The 18,552-nt window shown below is 45.3% G+C and overlaps 1 protein-coding gene across 1 annotated transcript in view; it reads left to right on the top strand.

The window, feature by feature from the left end:
* Window positions 1-1,769: 1,769 nt before the first annotated feature.
* The window catches only part of LOC116882593 (contactin-associated protein-like 3), a 151,556-nt gene continuing 134,773 nt past the window's right edge, over window positions 1,770-18,552 (top strand). The window contains exon 1 of the mRNA XM_032883114.1: window positions 1,770-1,854. Coding sequence (XP_032739005.1) covers window positions 1,770-1,854 — 85 coding nt within the window. The remainder of the gene's footprint in view (window positions 1,855-18,552) is intronic.

The raw sequence follows: 18,552 nt of genomic DNA, 5'->3' as shown, positions 1-18,552 counted from the left end.
TAGAAACAAAATGTTCCAGTCCCAGGACTCCTGGCAGGCCCGGAGGGAAGTGTCTGATGAACGAATGAAGGTCATTGCAATGCCTGTGGCTTTTTTGCAAGGTTCTGAACACACCTTCTGAACAGGTTTTGTTGTCACTGCCTTTTGCTGGGGTCGGGGGAGGGGAGAGTGTTCCTGATTCCCAGGGGCCCAAGTGAGGGTGGAGGAAGCCATAAAGTCGAGATCAGAATCTCTGTATTTGGTCTAATTCTCAGTCCTTCCAGCGGTTAATACTATGACTCTGGCAAAGCTATTTAAATTTTCCATTTCTGGTTTTGTCCTCCCCACCTCCCAGGCAAAATAACCATAAAAACACCTTTTCTGCTTGCTGTGCTCTCAGGCAAGTGGGGGTTTGCTAAAGGTTAAAGTTCCTTTCGTATTCCAGTCACTTTGGGCGGCACAAGGATGCCTGGAGCCTGTTTCCCCATCTCAGCACATTTGTCACCAGTCTGATCAGTTTTAGGACCGTATTGATGTCAAGCTTGTAACTCCTGGATTTACACCTCCTAGGGGTCCTTTCAGGGAGGAGACAGGCCACTAAGTTGCCAAGTGAGTTCCAGGTCACAGGTCTTGAAACGATTCTCCCTCCATGGGCTTCTGGTTTTTATCTTTATGCTGTGAAGCCCCCGCCCCCTTTGATATGCTTTTCCTTTAATACACCGTCATTAAAAAAATATGCTCTTTGGGAAACTGTTATGAGAGAATCTGAGTGGAAAGCAACGCACATACAGTAGACCGAGTTGTTTCAAAAGCTTTCATTCTTCAATTAAATCTATTCAGTGCGCCTACTCGGTATAAGGTCAGCTCGGCATGGCATTTGGAACAACATTCCTTCTGCCAAGGTGCAGTTTGTGGTTTTATCTGTTGGTCGGTCTTAGCCCTCAAATCTCCAAGCAGGGCTGTCCATAGTAAAATGCTGACCCGTAGCATTGGGGGTGGGGGAGGGTTTAAAATAGAAATTAAAAAAATATATATGTATATGTAAATATATATATATACAATATATATATACTATATATATATATTGTATATATACATATTTTTTTTTTCCCGGCCTTATTGAGCTACAAGTGGACACAGATCCCCGCCAAAGCTTACAATGTCCATCACGGTCTGGCTTGCCTACGGAGATCACGAGGTGTTTTTGCTTGAATCATTAAATGAGTTCAGAAGGCAAGAAGTCTTCTTACAACAGTTTTCCATACAACGTCGTCTTCCAACCCGATTAGCTGTTTCTCTCCCAGCTTCACCTTTCCCACTAGGGACACCCACACGCGCGCACAGGCACACACGCGCACCCACCCCCAAGCCGCAGGAGACCCTTCCCTGTCGCCGGGGTGGACGCTCCTTGGACTGCGGCGGGCCAGGCCAGGCCGCGCGGTCGTGGGGACCCCTCGCATGAGCGAGCCGGGCTGGCGGCTGGGGGCCCCAGGGTCCCCAGCGCCGCGCGGGCGTCAGGCAGGCCGGGGTCCGCGCGCACTTCCGCCCGCCGCCGCCAGGGGCGCCCGGGGCCGTGCGGGGCCGCAGCGTGGGCGCGGGGCGGGCGGGGGTGGGTGTGGCCGCAGGTGTTGCTGCGGGCCAGCAGAGCGCTCCCGCGGGCAGAGCGCGCGGGCCGGCAGAGCGCGCGGGCCGGAAGAGCCCACCGAGCGGGCGGTGCCACCCCGACCCGGAGCTTGTGGGCGGGCCTGGCGCGGAGCCGCGGGACGCCTCGGGCGCAGGGCGAGGGCCCAATGGAGCGGGGCGCGGCGGCCTTCCTCGGGATGCTCTTTGTCTGGGCGGCGCGGCCCTGGAGCCCCGCGGCGGCGGGGGAAGCTCGTGAGTACGCCCGTCCTCCGGGAACTTGCCCGGCTCTTGGGATTCGTGCTCTCCTGAGCGCGCGGGTTTGCAGAGGCACCGCTGCGGGGTGCGGGGAAGGGGCGTCCCGAAGCAGCGCGCCGCGTCCCAGCGCCCGCAGCGGGGCTCGCCGGGCTTTTCGCTCCCGCCAAGTCGCAAGCACAGCTAACCGGGTATTTGCGGTGTCCCTGCCGGGAGCGGAGTCTTTCGGGGACAGCCCAAGTTCTGGTGGAGCCCAGGGTCCGCTCGAGAACAGGCCGGCGGGTCCGTGTCCCTCGGGCGCCGGAGGTGCGGACTGCGGGAGCCGGGTCCGCGCGCGGCGAGTCCTGCATTAGCGCGTCTTCAGTGCGCGCCCTGCGGAGTCCGCGCCCTGGAGCCCGCAGCCCGCTCGGTACCGACCCCGCAGCTCGGGGAGGCCGGACCCCTCGCGCCCCCGGGAGCGCAGCCTGCCGTCCGCGCTCGCATCAGGTCCGGCTCCGCGCGGTGATGGGTGCAGAGCTCGTTGAGGCCAGAGCCTTCGCGAAGGCTCCTGGAGAGCTTGGGCTGATCCCGTCCAAATTCGCCGCTGCACGTCCAGAGGCTCGGCCCTCCAGGGATTTCACTGTGAATGTCAGGAAAAGTTGGAAGACTTGCTCAGACTGAAATCGCCATCCGAGGCTTTTCTTCCCTTAAGGGGTTTTAAGAAAGTCCCTCTCGTCTTCTCTCCTGGCCCCTATTCCTTTCAAGAAAAATAAGATAAAATAATAAAATAAAATAAAATAAATAATAAAATAAATATATAAAATAAAATAAAATAAAAAAAACAGATCAGGTGTAGGTCAAGTGGTGTGCGTTTCAAGAAAGGGTTAGCAGGCTCGTTCAGAAACTGACCTTGCTGGGGGTGTCCGGATTCAGCCCTTGCAAGGCGGCCGGACTCTCCCCTCACCGGGAAGTTGGCTAAAGTGAAAAAGCTTTGCACCTGAAGTCACTGTCCCACTCCTTCATCCGTGGATGCCGGAGGGCCATGATGATTTTGTGGTATCATCAGCTAGTATTAGCTCATTTAATGCCATATCCGGTATGAGTCACTCCTCAAAATGAGCCTTAATCTCTTTTCAGCAAATACTGCCCTGTGTTTCAGACACAATTTTAATTTAGCTTGGTACGACAACTGCTCTGAATTAATTAAAATGGGGGAATTTAGGTAAAATCAGATCCTCAGATCCTGCAATAGAGCTCTTGTCAATTTGCTAAGAAATTAAAAAGGACCACTACTAACGATTCATTGATATTAGTAAATTGTAGGGTGATTCACATCCTACTCTGAGGTACCATTAAAAAGTCACTGGAGGTTACTCCTATTTAAAGGTAAAGATGCTTCAAAAATCCTTCCTGTGAGGGAGAGCAGAGTGCCGTGTTGACTTTCTCATCTCCGTGCTGCTGATTACAGCGTATTGGCAAGATCGGTTGTTGTGGTATTTATTTTCACTTAGTGTTTTACTCCCCGAAACCCACAGAGGTGTCAGGCTCTTTCATACTGAACATCCTTCTTCGGAATCCTGTGCTCTGGGATGTTCTGTGTCTGAATATCCGTGCAGACACTTGGGTCAGAGACGAGCTGGGTGTCCAGGCTCAGCCCCTGTGGGTCTCGGGCTGACTCTCCAGGTGCTGATGCTAGTCTGTGCTTTTCAGCCTGTGTGTTGAGGTATATTTAGCACTCTTATGAAAAGTTCAGTAAATTCAAAAGTGCATGTACATTTGCAATGGAAGGATGTCTTAGACACTCAGGTTAAAGTCCTTGATCAGATCACCACAGAGATGACACCTTCACGCATCGAGTATATGTTTAAAGGACTTTGCAGATTTAAAGATTCATAGAGGCCACACAGATGGCCTTTGATAATTTCTCAGTAATCACATCTGGCCACATCATCTGTAGCAGTAGAAGTAAATGGTCAATGAATCTCATGTCTAGATTCGCTAGTTTGACCAAATCAGTGTTTCTTTAACTCCTGCATATCTGGGGCGTGTGTGTTGTAATGTGTGTACAAGCAAAATACGTCAGCACATATTTGCAATCCGTTATTACTAAGTCAAGGTAGAGGGGTCTTTTTTGTTCTGCCCCAACATTTGAGAAATTCTAGAGGAGTTTGCCAGCAGTGTGGGATTTAAGGTACAAACAAGAAATCTTGAAATGAATATTGCTGAAGTCTTTTGTTGGCTATCCTCCTTGCCCCCCCCGCCCCATTTTAGTGTTTTCAAAACTCAAATAATCCTTTCAGATAGAACTTTAAAATGAACAAACATGAGATATTCTTGAGCACTAACTAGAAATTAATGAGACTTGTATATGAATAAAAAAAGACAAAGGTCTTCGCCCATGTAGACCCAAAGACAGAGTTACTCTCTTTAAAGCAAGTTGTCAGTAGTGAAGCAGCCAGCCAGGGGTCAGTCTTGGCAGGGTTCCAGCCTAACAGATCCTCTCAAGGAACAGGACTTGTTTGCAAGATTTGACATCTCAGAGATTTCACATGTGCGGTACGAACATTTCTAATCAGTGGGAAATTTTATATCAGGAAGATAATACACGGGAGGGAAAATATTTCTAAATAGCCATGACTGTGGGCTTGTTTTGTTGCTCTGTATTCTCTGTCTTTTTGAAGATAAAACAAGCTGCATTCTGCAAAACAGGACTTAGGACCTGATTTTTTAAAAAATGTGAACATCTCCCTGATCTGCCTTCTAGAACTCTCTATCCTGAGTCAAGATGAGAGTGTTCTAATGCAGAGCTGTCCTCTTAGATAACTCAAGAGGGAAGTTAGGATATAGATTCCAAGTTAGAGCCCTGCTTTCTGGAAGTTGCTATGTAGGCTGTTGTTGGCTCCTTTACTTCCTACCAAGAGCCACAAATGGAAGAAGGTGATAGCTCTTTGCTTTAGAATTATGCTGGTGAGCCCACGATTCCTTTATGAATTCCAAGACCCTTTGGGAGGGAGAAAGATATAATCTGAGTATGAAAACGTCAACATTTTGGTTGTTGTCAACCAGTTTCCTGGATTGTGCATCGCTCTGAAGGGTCATGTGTACCTCCTCCCCGCTTGGGAACAACACAATTGGAAGGTAATTCACAGCTGAATTATTTTCCCAGTGTAAGTAAAGTATAAGCTAGGGCTGACAGCTGCTGCCCCCTTTCCATCTCCACCAGAAAAGGACCCAAGCATATGTGAGAAATTTCAGTCCTTGATGGTGATTATTTGACACAAATGATGACATTTTTTACAGATCCAAGATTCCGTTTAGTGAGTATGACTGATTTGTTTTCACTTTGTTAAAGCTCAGTGCTTGTAATTTTCTCTAGAAACTTCCTCTGAATCCTTCCTTTCCAAAGTGCCCTTCTTGTTGCAAGAGAGAAAGATCGATTTCTGGTCCACTGCAGGTGGGGTCCATACTTCTGTTCTAGGAGGGATTATCTGAATTTGTTTTCATATACTGACACCTGTCCTCTTCCCCAGTAAGTCCCTACATACATAGGAGAGATGTCTGACCATGACTGGGGGTGTGGACCAAGCCCATTTTAACGGCTGCCACGGGAAACCAAACCATGGTCTCCACGGGCCTTGTAGTGCTGCCATCTCAGCTGGAAGATTTGCACCAGAGTCGAATCCTTTCTTCATCGAGCCTCAGCTTCTTTATGTGCAGAAGCCGTACTGTGTCTTCTCTGACACAGGTTCATGAGTATAATCCTGTAATAGAAATGATCACACAGTATTATCCCTTTAAAATATAAATAATGTGCCCGGTTTGGTATAATATTGAGGCCCTTGTAGTCTTCAAATCACCCTAACCTGGTGCCACGATGAGCCTTGGTAATCTGGAATAAAATATACACCTGCGGAACCTGGTAACTGGACATAATTCTGTAATTACTAAGAGGTATAAAATCACAAGTATGCATTTATTTTTTAGAGAGAGTGAGCAGACACACATGTGGGAGGGGCAGAGAGAGAAGCAAAGAATCCCACGCAGACCCCCCCACTCAACACAGAGCCCCACGCGGGGCTCGATCCCACGGCCCTGAGATCATGACCTGAGCCAAAATCAAGAGTTGGTCGCTCGACTGACTGTGCCATGTGGGCGCCCCATGAGCATTCATTTAAGTAAACGTATTTGTCATATATCTCTTCCCGAGGGTTTTGTTTTTCAGGAGCCTTGTTCTTTCAGCCGACATGGATTCTTGTAATTATTTGCTAAGTGTCGTTGATATTCTTTGTTACTGTCTGAGCGTACACGATCTCTGGGCAGGCCGTGAGGGTAAGAGGCTCCATATGGTCTGTCAAGGCATTTCGTCTTGACCAGTGTGGGCTAAACTCCTTCCAGGGTTTTCACTGGTTCTGGCTTCTCTTTGCCTCAGTAGCCTGCTCTGTGTTTGTCTGGAGGGAGCCCAGTCTTCTGCATTCATCAGCTGGGGCAGGAAGGGAGTCTGTCAGAGGGGTGCCCCTGGAACAGTGAGTGGGGGGTCCGCTCCTGCAGCAGTGAAGCGTGTTGGGCAAAATGAGCAGGGAATAGATGGGTGCGTGCTGTAGCGAGCAGTGGAGTTCAGATGGTCTGGAAAGAGCCTTCGACAAACCAGTAAACAGACCCGTATTTATAGCGTTTGAATGCACTTCCCAGAAATACTGAGGTGGTGAGGATGCTTTTGGGAACACGGAGAAAACAAACCAAAAACCCACACAGTCCGTGGTGATCCTCAATACAGAGTGGTGGGCAAGAGCAGAACCAGCTCTTCCAATTCTGGGAGACCCCCTACACAGAACAGACAGAATGACCCAAAGATACGTCATCAGGGACCCTCCGAGGCCTGGAAGGAGGTTTTGGGGAGAGGACAGGAGGTCATGAAAATCTGCTTTTTCAAATTGATTTTGGGGGAAAAAAACCCAAATCATTCAAAAATACTTCATAAAGGACCTATTCACTAACAGAAACCTTTCAATGACCTGAGCAAATTTCAAGTTGAATTTTCCCCCTTAAATCAAAATTAGTCTTTGACTAAAAAAGTATAAAATAGTTCCAACAATTTGGAAGTAGCAGAGCCAAGGGCCTCTCCCCACTAACTCTCTAGAGCCTTGAAGGCTTGGCTTCAACATACAAAATGCTTCAGAGTGACTTCTGCAGGATCCCACTCCCCCGGCCACCCATGGCCACTGTCGTGCTGCTGCTTTAGGCACGGGCTGTTTTGTGTTGAGTAACTTTTAAAGACTGAATTATTTATGTTAGCCTGTTTCTGAGAGGCATTAGACCATCCAAACAGACATACTTGTTATTCCTCGTTTGAATTCTATGGCATAGGATGACATGCTTTAAATATGTCTTTTATCACGTGTTGAGAAAAATTATACACAACTTGTAAATACTGTGGAAAGAGAGGACGACAGCATGACCTTTGTACCGTCCCTCCGAGCATTGTTCCATAGGCCCACACGATTGTCTAATTCTTCCGAATAAGGCAGCATGGCCAACTTGGTCATTTCCCGTTTGATCAGAGCTTAGACACTAAGACGGTACATGTTACACTGGTTTATTTTCAGATACAAGTGGTAACTATGAAGGTTTATTGCCCTGTCCCACTGCTGTAAGACAAGAAATGGTGTCATGTATCTGGGTGGGGTCTTTTACTACTGTTGAGTACCGTGGGTTAGACAGTTGTGGGGGGTGTTAGGTATAGGTGTTGGGTTACTCATGCAGAGAAACGTGGAGAAGTCTGCTTCCTGAAGTAGAGAATAAATTTGGCACATGTTATTTTCAGGGACTATGACAAGCTGTAAGTTTTTGGCTTCCCGAGTAGGGTTGAGATGTGGCTTTTGCAGAATCTATGGTTTGGGGTTCTGTCCCTGATTTAGTGGTTGTTGCCAGGGAGAAGGAATTTCCAGGCCATGCATTCACAGGGCCACTGGGGGGCGGGGGCTGGCGGCCCTCATGTGGGGCTGGGGGTTCAGTGACCTCCCGAAGCGCTGAGACCCAGCACTCCCCTGCTCAGTTGCTGTTGTCCCCTCATACCCTGGCTTGGGCTGCTCAGATGCCGTGGGCGTTTTCTCTGGGGCTTGTGAGCCCACAGTTAAGTTGCCAGCTCAGATGACCGCGGGCGTGACCTGCTCCCTGGGGACATTAAATCAGGCCTTGCCTGCAGGACTAACGGCTCCAGTTAGTTCTTATTTTTACGCCTGCAAGTCCCCGGGAAAACCAGAGAGCTCAACTGGGGAAGCTAAGCGTGTGGCGTGGGAGTGCTGCCCAGCCCGGCGGGGGCAGCGTGTCCCGCGTGTGCATGTCGGCGCGTGTGCATGTCCGTGTGTGTCTGAGGGTGTGCGTGTTCGCGCGTGTGCCTGTGTCGGTGTGTGTGTGTGTCGGCACATATGCATGTCGGTGTGTTTGCGTGTCCACACATGTGCGTGTGTTGGTGCGCGCGTGTGTGCGTGTCAGCGTGTGTGCGCATCGGTGTGTGTCCACGCGTGTGCATGTGTCGGTGCATGTGTGTGTCCGCACGTGTGCGTGTCCACACGTGTGCATGTGTCTGTGCGTGCTTGTGTGCATATTGGTGTGTGTGCGTGTCTGCGTGTGTGCACATCCGTGCGTGTGCGTGTCCGCGCGTGTGCGTGTCAGTGCAGGTGCGGCCAACCCGAAGGTGCAGGTGGGCATGGAGTGCTTTGCAGCCTTCATGCGCAGAGCCTCCACGAGCCTCATCCTCTCCTCGTGTCTGCGCGGACAGTGAGGCCGAGTGACCACCTGGGCTGGCCCTGGACTTCGTGTGCAGACCAGTGAGAAACGCGGCTGTCAGGACCAGGGCCCTGGCAAGCATCTTTCAGTTTCAAGTGGCAAAAAACCACATCACATGGACTTACCCCAGGAGGGGAACTGTGGGCACCCATTGCTTCATTTCGGGCAGGGCTGGGGCCAGCGGGTGAGGCTGTGCCCGGAGGCTTGGTCTCTCCTCATCCTGCGGGGGCCTGGTGCTCTGGCGGTGCTCTGTCTGACAGATCCATGGCCAAGTCGGGCTGCCCAGCCACACCGCTGGGGACAACAACGCTTCCCCCTGGCTGGACTCTGGCCCTCATCGCTTCAGAGTGGTGCGTGCTTACTTACTTGTCCCTTGTTCCGAGCTCCAGGAAAGCAGGGACTTCTTGAGGGGACAGGGGGTAGTTCTGAGAGACAGCAGGCTGTTGAGTATGTAAACAGGCCAATGATTTACCTTCCCAAAACTTCTAGCCAAATCCCCAGATCTGACTCTCTGTATTGTCTCTGCTGGGCTGTGCAGCCGTTCCTACCAGGGGACTGTGACAGGGAGGGGGTGGCCTTCTAACTCACCCAGGGTGGAGCCAGGGAGGGATTGGGATTCAGTCCCTGACCCGGTGCTTTTTCTGTATCATCCTGACAAGGAAGCGAAATGCACCATCCATTTAGGTAATTAGTTTAACATCTATGATGAAAGCATTGGCTTTCAGGCTCTTATCTGCTTCATATAGCAGATGGTCGCTTACATGTGTGCCTCCTTCATTAGATTTTAAAGTTCCTGAAAACAGAATCACATTTATTTGTCCCTACAGCTTGGCTGATGGTGCTAAGTATTTACCAAGAAAAGAAGAAATTAATATATTGAAAATACTCTATTTTGAAAGTATACAGAATGAAAGTATACAGAAGCCCTGCACCATCCTCATGGGTGTTCTATAATCATTCTGCAGGTAGCCTAGTAAAAAGTTAATTTTTACACGAGCATCTCGGAGCTCATCATTTGTCCATGGAAAGATCCCACTCACTGATTTTGAATGTTTCCTTTTCTTTCGGTTGAAAAATGCATAACATAATTTCTGGCCTGAGGCCAGGTGCATGGTGCATGTTCTAAAAGCTGCTGGAACCTTAAGGGGCACTGAAAAGGCCAGGTGTCAGGGACACTACCCAAGACCAATGTGCGGGAATGAGGAGGCCTCTGGGCAGGGGCCCTTGAATGAGATGTCTGTTTCTAGGGAGATCCTACATCAAGCCCGAGCTGGGCTCCATATTTGGGGTGTGAAATAGAGGTGCTTGGGAGCAGTGTGTCACTGGAGGTCCCCAGAAGCCTGGTTCACCCACTAAGATGCTTGAAGCCATATGTCAGCCCAGTGGGAAAGGCTGACTGTACAACACGGCAGAGGACAGGGAGGCAGACAGATGGCCCCTACACCTCAGTGTGGCTGTCCACTGCCATCTGGGCAGCCAGGAGGCTGTGTTCATTTGAGCCAAAGCTGTCTCTGGCATGGCAGCTGTGGACTTGTGGCTAGGAACCTGGCACGCCCAGAGCAAGCTCCTGTGGGGTCTCAGGCTTGACTCCCCTGGTCTGGGCTGAGGGATCTTCCCAGCCAACAAAACCTGCTACTATTATAGAAAATGTTCATGACTCATGGACTTGAGGGCTTGATGGTGCCTAGAGAATATCTCTACTTTCAAATGAAGATTGCTTCTGACCCTGTTTTCAGAATGATGTAGTGGGGGCACCGTTTCCATGGTGCCGATTCCGGCAGCATCCTTTCAAGTAGCAGAGAACGAAAACTCTCAACAAGGGTCCTCAAGGCACTGACCATACTTTCAGAGAGTGGGGGGGGGTAATTGAAGTGTGGTCGGTACCCATGCACAGCATAGTGACTGGATAGTGACTGGCTAGCAGAGAGCTAGCCTTCATGCTGTGCTTACAGGGAGGGGGACAGCCATCTGTCACCAAACAACCCAACTTCAATGCCACCGACTACTCCCAGGATGTACCCTTCATGCCATGAATTATTCATTTTGGAACTGGAAGCCTCTACCTCCCCCTGCCCTGCTCCCATTTTTGCCCATCCCCTCTCACCACCACCAATTTGTTCTTTGTATTCATGGGTTTCTTTCTGCCTTTGTTCATTTTGTTTTTCAGATTCCACCTAGAAAATGAAATAATAGGCATTTGTCTTTTCTGTCTGGCTTATCTCACTTAGCATAATATCTTCTAGGTTCATCTGTGCTGTCATATATATATATATATATATATACACACACACAAACACACACCTCACACAGGCATATCACCTCTTCTTTATCCATTCATCTATTGATGGACAGGAAGGTTGCTTCCATGTTTTGGCTTTTGTAAATAATGCTGGAATAAACTTGCAGGGTATATGTGTCTTTTTAAATTAGTGTTTTGATTTTCTTTAAGTAGATATCTAGTAATAGGATTACTGGATCATATGGCATTTCTATTTTTAATTTTTTAAAAAGACTTATTTATTTATTTTAGAGAGAGAAAGAAAGAGAACCGAAATAGGGGGAAAGGTGGAGGGAGAGGATCTGTAAGCAGATTCCCTGGTGAGCATGGAGCCTGAGGTGGGGCTCCATCTTGAGGGGATCCATCCTGCATCTCAGAACCCAGGAGATCTGAGAACTGACCTAAAACCATGAGTCAGATGTTTTACCAACTGAGCCACCCAGACACCTCTTTTTAAATTTTTTTTGGGGGAGGAACTTTGTACTGCTTCCATAGTGGATGCATGAATTTACATTCCCACCAACAATGCATGAGGGTTCCTTTTTCTCTACATCCTCATGAACACTTGCTATTTCTTGTCTTTTTGAGTTTAACCATTCTGACAGGTGCGAGGTGATATTTCACTGTGGTTTTGATTTGTGTTTCCCTGATGCTGAGTGACCTTGAGCATCTTTTCCTGTGTCTATTGGCCATCTGGATGTCTTCTTTGGAAAAGTGTTTATTCAAGTCTTCTGCCCATTTTTAATCACATTATTTATCTATTTATTTGGTGTTGGATTGTATAATCCAACAGACGCTACTTTTTATCTGGCTATTTTTTTCGGAAGTCTTCTAGGATACATAGTATCAATACAGATGGTTCGACCTTTGTGATTGTTAAATGAGTGTTAGTCTCCAAGCCAGACGTATCTGTATGTACTTTAGGATGAAGTCTCAGTTAAAGTGGGTATGAAGACACCGATGTGGACCCCTAGAAAGGGAGCATTCTGGCTTGATTCTGAAAGATTAGGGTTAACACTCTCTCTTCAATTTGTTCCTTTTCCCTTTTCTTTAATTATTCTACCACTCACTTGTTCAAACCCTCCATGTCTCTGGAACTGATGTGCGATAGTTGTCTCCATGGTTTCCCTGTTGCCAGTTTACCTCCTTCTAATCCAGTTTATTCTACTGCCAGAGTAATCTTTCTAAAGATGATCTTACTTTCCCTGGTAGAACTTTCATGTATTTTCTTATATCACACACACACTCATTGAAAGGTCCCTTCTCTTCACTCACTGCTTTCATCTCCTCCTTTAACTGACCTTGAACTACAGATACCTCACTGCACTGACATTCTCACCAGGGTTTTCACTTTCTCTCTCTCTCTCTCTCTCTCTCTCTCACACACACACACACACACACACACACCTGTTTCCATTTCTGACTCCTGATGTCTTGTCTTCCTATTGAATGTGTTTTGCTCCTGCAGTCATCTAGGCTCATGGATCCATGTCCAGGAAACACATACCTACAATAAAAATAAGAACAAAACAGATAGAAGAGACAAAGCATCACGAGGGAGAATCAGAAGAAATGAGAAACTGCACAGATAAAAATAAATGTAGATACTGAGATCAATTTAGAATGTACAATTTGTTGTATAGGTGTAAGGAAATAAACGATGGGGAGAATGGAGAGAATAAGGATGATCAAAATGATTGAGCAGAATTGAAAAAGAACAGTGTTGAAATGAAATTCTTTTTTTTTAAAATATATTATTAAGATTTTTTTTATTTGTTTATTTGACAGAGAGAGAGAGATCACAAGTAGGCAGAGAGGCAGGCAGAGAGGGAGGGGGGAGCAGGCTCCCCGCTGAGCAGAGAGCCTGATGTGGGGCTTGATCCCAGGATCCTGAGACCATGACCTGAGCCAAAGGCAGAAGCTTAAGCCACTGAGCCACCCAGGTGCCCCGAAATGAAATTCTTTATCGTTGGTGTAAAGAATTCAGTGGCTGCTGACATGGCAGATTAGACACAGGTGGAGAGAGACTTAGCAAATTAGAAGACAGTCATGGAATAAAGAACCAGCATGTTCCGTAGGGAGACAAGGAGGCAGGGAATATGAAAACCAGGCCAAGGGGCAGGGAGAAGAGCACAAGATCTCTGTGTCAGATAGGAGTTCTGGAAGGAGGAGATGTGGAAAGAAGAAACACTTAAGATGTGTTTCTATAGAAAGGTGATCTATAGAGGCCATCTATAGAAATTGCCCAGAATTGAAAAGTCACCAATCTTTAGATTCAGGAAGACCTTCAAATCCCTAGTAATACAAAAATATTACCACCCACTGCTACACTTTATGTTGGAACTATTGAACCCCAGAGTAGAGAGAAGCTGGTAAAAGTGTCCTGAGAGATGAATGACAAACATAAAAGCAGGGACGTGAACTCTTAAGTTTGTGAAAGGGAATAATTGCCAGCCAGGAATTGTAGACTTTTTGCTTTACAGTTCAAGAATGAAAGTGAAATAAAGACATGCTTAGAAAAAATAAAATCCAAAAGTATGAAAGGCCAACAAAGCTTCACTAAAGAAATGTTGATGGGTAAGTTTAGCAAGAAGGGACATGATTACAGAGGGCAGTACGAGACGTAAAAATCTAGCAACTAGTGTGCAAATCTGATCATACATTTGAGTAACAATAAAGCTGTATGTACAACATCAACATGCAGTTTGATGAAAAGAAAGAAGACAAGTCTACATGAGCAATGGAAAGCCAACATGGAAAGGAGTGATCAGACATAAGGCATTTTATGATCCTTGCATTATTTTGTGGAGGGAATTAAAATTGGTTTGATTGTAGGCTTTGTTAAATTGTAAACCAGAGTGTAGTATAATATTTTAAGGAGGCCCACAAGAAGAATACTAATAGGAAGTATACCTGCCAAGCCAATATAATTTAAAAAATGGACTAGGTGGGAGACAGATTTCAGACTATTCAAAAGAAAGCAAGAAGAGAGGGAAAGAAAAATAAGAAAGCTTTGGATAAAATAGGCAAACAAGTACATAAAATAAACTGTAATGAGGTGATAAGGATATAGAGATTTGAAGAAATTATTTCCAGCTTTTATATTTTGGGTATAGACTATATTGGACAATATTATTCAGGTTTTCAACTATATATAGAATATTTACATTTTGGGGCACCTGGGTGGCTCAGTGGGTTAAAGCCTCTGCCTTTGGCTTGGGTCATGTTTTCAGGGTCCTGGGATTGAGCCCCGCATCGGGCTCTCTGCTCAGCAGGGAGCCTGCTTCCCCACCTCTCTCTGCCTGCCTCTCTGCCTACTTGTGATCTGTCAAATAAATAAAATCTTTAAAAAATAAAGAATATTACATTTTTACTTAACAAAAAAAACCCCAAATCAAACCCAGTTTCAATAAATTTGAAAGAATTATCAGCTTAAAAGTAGAAGAAAATTTCCTAAAACTGAAAAAGAATAATGTTCAATTACAGAAGCTCTTGTGCCGAGTTAAATAAATGGAACACAATAATGGGAATTGTTGTATGAAGATAGTGGAAGTGGGAAAAACAGGGAAACATGGTTCCAGTTTTGGTCACCAAAGATAATGGTGTAAGCTGATTTGCTATAATGAAACAAGAGCTGGTTTGAATTCATTGGAACAGTAAGATCAGAAGCAAAAGGAAAAGCAGAAATAAATACAAGTTATGAGGGAAAATAACTTTTTCATTGGAAATTTACAGTCATGAGTAGGGAGAATGACAAGGGAGAGTAAACTTTTGCTAATGGTCTTTGGGAAATAAGTAAAATTTTGCTTGAGGCATTGTTCAAAAATTGAGAGTAAGCATTGTGTTAAAAATAGAAGGATAATCAGCGAAAAATGAATTAAATGAGATATTTTGCATGTTGTGCAACATCGTGAAATTTTTTCCTCTTTAGGTAAAAATGTTTTCTGTTTCATATTTTAATTTGGTTGTATGTTCATTCATTTTTCTCTTATCTGATATTGAGAATATTCTTGATTAAACAAAGAAAATGTGTTTATGCTTGAAAGCAGGTGAATGGGATCATTTAAATGTGTGGGTTTTCATCTGATCTCCTTTGCTTATGGACTGCTGTTAGGGTTACAGCGATAATCCTAAGTGTGGCTGTTGGCACCATGGGCGATTTGGGTGGCACAATTTAATTCGTGCTCATGGCACTTTACTCATATACTTGTGACGTTATTAAGTTTCAACAATTACTGCTGATAAATTACAGAGGCATTTTTCTACGGGTGTCTGAAATCTTGAGCTATTTCTCATATTTTAAAACAGAAAAAAACATTGGATTTTTATCATGCATTTTTCTGTTAGAATCTGGAGTTCCCTGAGATTAGCAGATTTGTATCTTTTATAAGCTAATTTTAAGTTCTGTGGTCTTATAGAATGCCTAGATGATGCAGATAGAGAGGTTTATAAAAGAAAAGGCAGTATATATACATGGTGTGTTTTGACACATGCTGTGAATTTTAAATCTCTACTAGCTGCCGAACATTTCAGCATTTCCCCTTGTCTTTGACACGGGTGCTGTATCTCCACATGGCTCGAAAGGTTAGTAGAGGAATGAAAAAACCCCACCCTCTTCTGGTGAATTTTGAAAAGAAATGTTTAGTTGCACCCTTGGAAATAACACCAAATAGATATATTACCTTTGTAAATGTGTCTAACGAGATACTGGAAAGAGTACCATTTTATTCAGTGGTGATCTAAGTTTGTATTTGCTTGATGCACACACACACACACACACACACACACATACACTTCCTAAAAATGATTGGATTTTCCACTTATGTAATAGCAGTGGTCTCTAGTTTTGAATAAACATGAACCATTAAACAAAATGATTGTTTTATGGAAATTTTTTGGGCAGAGACCCAAGTTTTCAGTGAACTGTTACTATTTAAATTCAAATAATTTTTAGGTAAACATTACATTAAACAGCAATGCTATCGTGTACCAGGACCTCAGTGGGCTGTTCCAGAAAATACTTAACTGTGAATGGATTGTACTTAAACTTTCAGAATCATTTAATTCCATAATATATCAAATTCCATAATATAAAAACTTTCCTCCCCCCTATGTATCTTGTATACATTCTTGGAGCTCTACAAAGAAATTACTGCCTTGTGTTTTCCTCCCTCCAACAAAATGGGGAAAACCAGTATTTTGTGGAAGGGTCACGTACAAATATTCGTGCTTGGGCTGCATTGATTGTACCTGCTGCCACCAACTGCAGATTCTTTTGAACAACTGTCCTTGTTGACTCTGTCAGAGGAAAGAAGAAGGGAGGGAGGAGTGAAGGAGGGAGGGAGACAAGGAAGAAGGGCAAGATTGGAGGAGGCAGGAGAGAGAGCAAAAGGCAGGTGGATCCAAATGACAGAGCTTGTGACTAGATGTTCATCAGTGGTCACACCAGATTTTGAACTTCCCAGTTGATTTTTTAAAGCACAAAATACATATTTCTTTGCAGTGGCATGTATTCTGTTTCTCATTCTCATGAAGCGGTGAGTCTTTTTTTTTAAATTTTATTTATTTATTTGACACACAGAGAAAGAAATCACAAGTAGTCAGAGAGGCAGGCAGAGAGAGAGGGGGAAGCAGGCTCTCCGCAGAGCAGAGAGCCCGATGCAGGACTCGATCCCAGGACCCTGAGATCATGACCCGAGCTGAAGGCAGAGGCTTAACCCACTGAGCCACCCAGGCGCCCGAAGCGGTGAGTCTTTAGCTTGGGAATATGCTAGTTATTTTGTACTTATTGTTTTAAATACTTTCCAGTGAAAATGCCCAAATACTAAATATTCTTTCCAAGATAATAAGTTCAAGTCACCTAAGCCTTTTCCTAAAAATTCAACTATTGGTGATAATATTTATGGCAAATAGGATAGGGTGTTGTTGGCTGTTTTTGGTTAAAATTTGTCAGTCCTTAAAGTCATGTGGACTTGCAGGAGAAACATTCCTTAAAATATTAATGAACATCTAAATCCTTTCATGTGTCCCCATAAATTTTTCAAACTTTGTCCTGTCGTTTTCTATCATCTTACCATCAGATAGTAGAGAGGGAATGAAATAACTATGTTTCCAAATTTTTGGTGGCGCAAATTGAGAAACTTAAAAAATTTGTCTAAAAGTTTCAAAATAAATTCTGTATTCCCCCAAGAAATATTTATTAGCTGTTGTTCCATGAAGCACCTTACGGAGAAGCACCATCTATAGAATGAAGCTACGTGATTTAATGAGAATCACAGTATTTTGGTAACGCGTGTGAACGTCTGAACAAAACAATTAAAAACAGGCACACTCCATTGTTCTGTGGCCATTTTAACAACGTGAGTAGAGTCCGTGGAATATTAGACTCTTTCCCTCGAAATGGATAGTTCAGATTTATGGGTCATCAAGGCAGTTCTCCAGCTGGTGAGCTATGACTAGTTAAATTCTTTTTAAACTCAAGGTTTAGGGCCACATCAATGCCAGCATGAGTCCACAGCTGACTTTCTCAAGTGCGGCCCTCTGAGTAGGAGCAGGAGAGGGTTCCGGATCTTGCAGTCATGTTTCTTACCTGCTGATTCGCCAGTCCTGGTTTAAACGCTACCCAGAGAACACAGCACGGGTGCCCGGCTGCTCCCGTGACAGCAGGTGGCCCATGGAGCTGCCCGGAAGTGAAGCCTGCAGGCTTTTCCTATCAGGACGAACTTGGTTGCTTGGGAGGCGTGAGCTCAATATGTGTCGAAATGAGATATAACTTAGATATGGATTTCAGAAAGTCGCTCTCCACCTTGTGGCCCCACTGAATTCAGCACGTTTATCAGATGCCTGCCCTGTGCTGAGCGGTGTGCTAGAAGCTGAGGAAATAAAGGTAAATATTGGTTCTTTATAAGACCTGCGGATCCTCCATGAGAAGCAGGATGAGTCATTAAAAATGGTGCCGGTTGTAATGCTGAAGCCACAGTAACCATTGGGTGTCCGTGCCTTTTGCTGAATATAAGTTCTTTGGGGACCTTAGTGGATAATGATTGAGATCATTAAAATTCTGCCTTTCAAACGGTGCAAATTCTTGGCTCTTTAGCGTGCGGAAGGAGGGCAACCTGTGAGAAACCTAGAACAGTTCTCCCCCAGGGCCGCGGTTCCTCTGAGGTTGGGAAATCACACAGTTTTGCATGATTTTAAAACGAGGAAGAAATAGATTTGAATTTTTCAGCAATGCACTAGAGCAAAATTTCAGAGTCTTCTTGACGTAGAGCTGGAATAAAATCAGTTTAAAGAAGAACTGTTCGTGTCTTGTCCCAGGGAAGTTATTTGGATCACAGCCTTTATTCTTAAGTAAATTCTCAGTTGTTGATAAAAAAAAAAAAAAGCCTTTGCTTCTTAGGAGGCATTATTTTTGGAACAATTTTAGGTTCTCAGCGAAATTATGCAATGTAAAGGGATTTCCCATATTCCCCCTCTCCCCACACATGCACGGCCTCCCCTATTACCAGCAGTCACCCCACAGTGCTTCCTTCCTTCAAACTGATTAACCTGTTATCACTCAGAACTCATGATTTATGTGAGGGGTCACTCTGGGCGTTGTACACTCTGGGACTTGCCAAATGTATAAAGACCTATATCCACCATGACAGTGCCCT

The sequence above is a fragment of the Lontra canadensis genome, unplaced genomic scaffold (genome assembly GCF_010015895.1).
Source record: "Lontra canadensis isolate GAN:19392208 unplaced genomic scaffold, GSC_riverotter_1.0 scaffold85, whole genome shotgun sequence".
NCBI lineage: Eukaryota > Metazoa > Chordata > Mammalia > Carnivora > Mustelidae > Lontra > Lontra canadensis.
The sequence above is the reverse complement of the archived record's forward strand: the minus strand, read 5'-3'. Positions and strand labels throughout refer to the sequence as shown.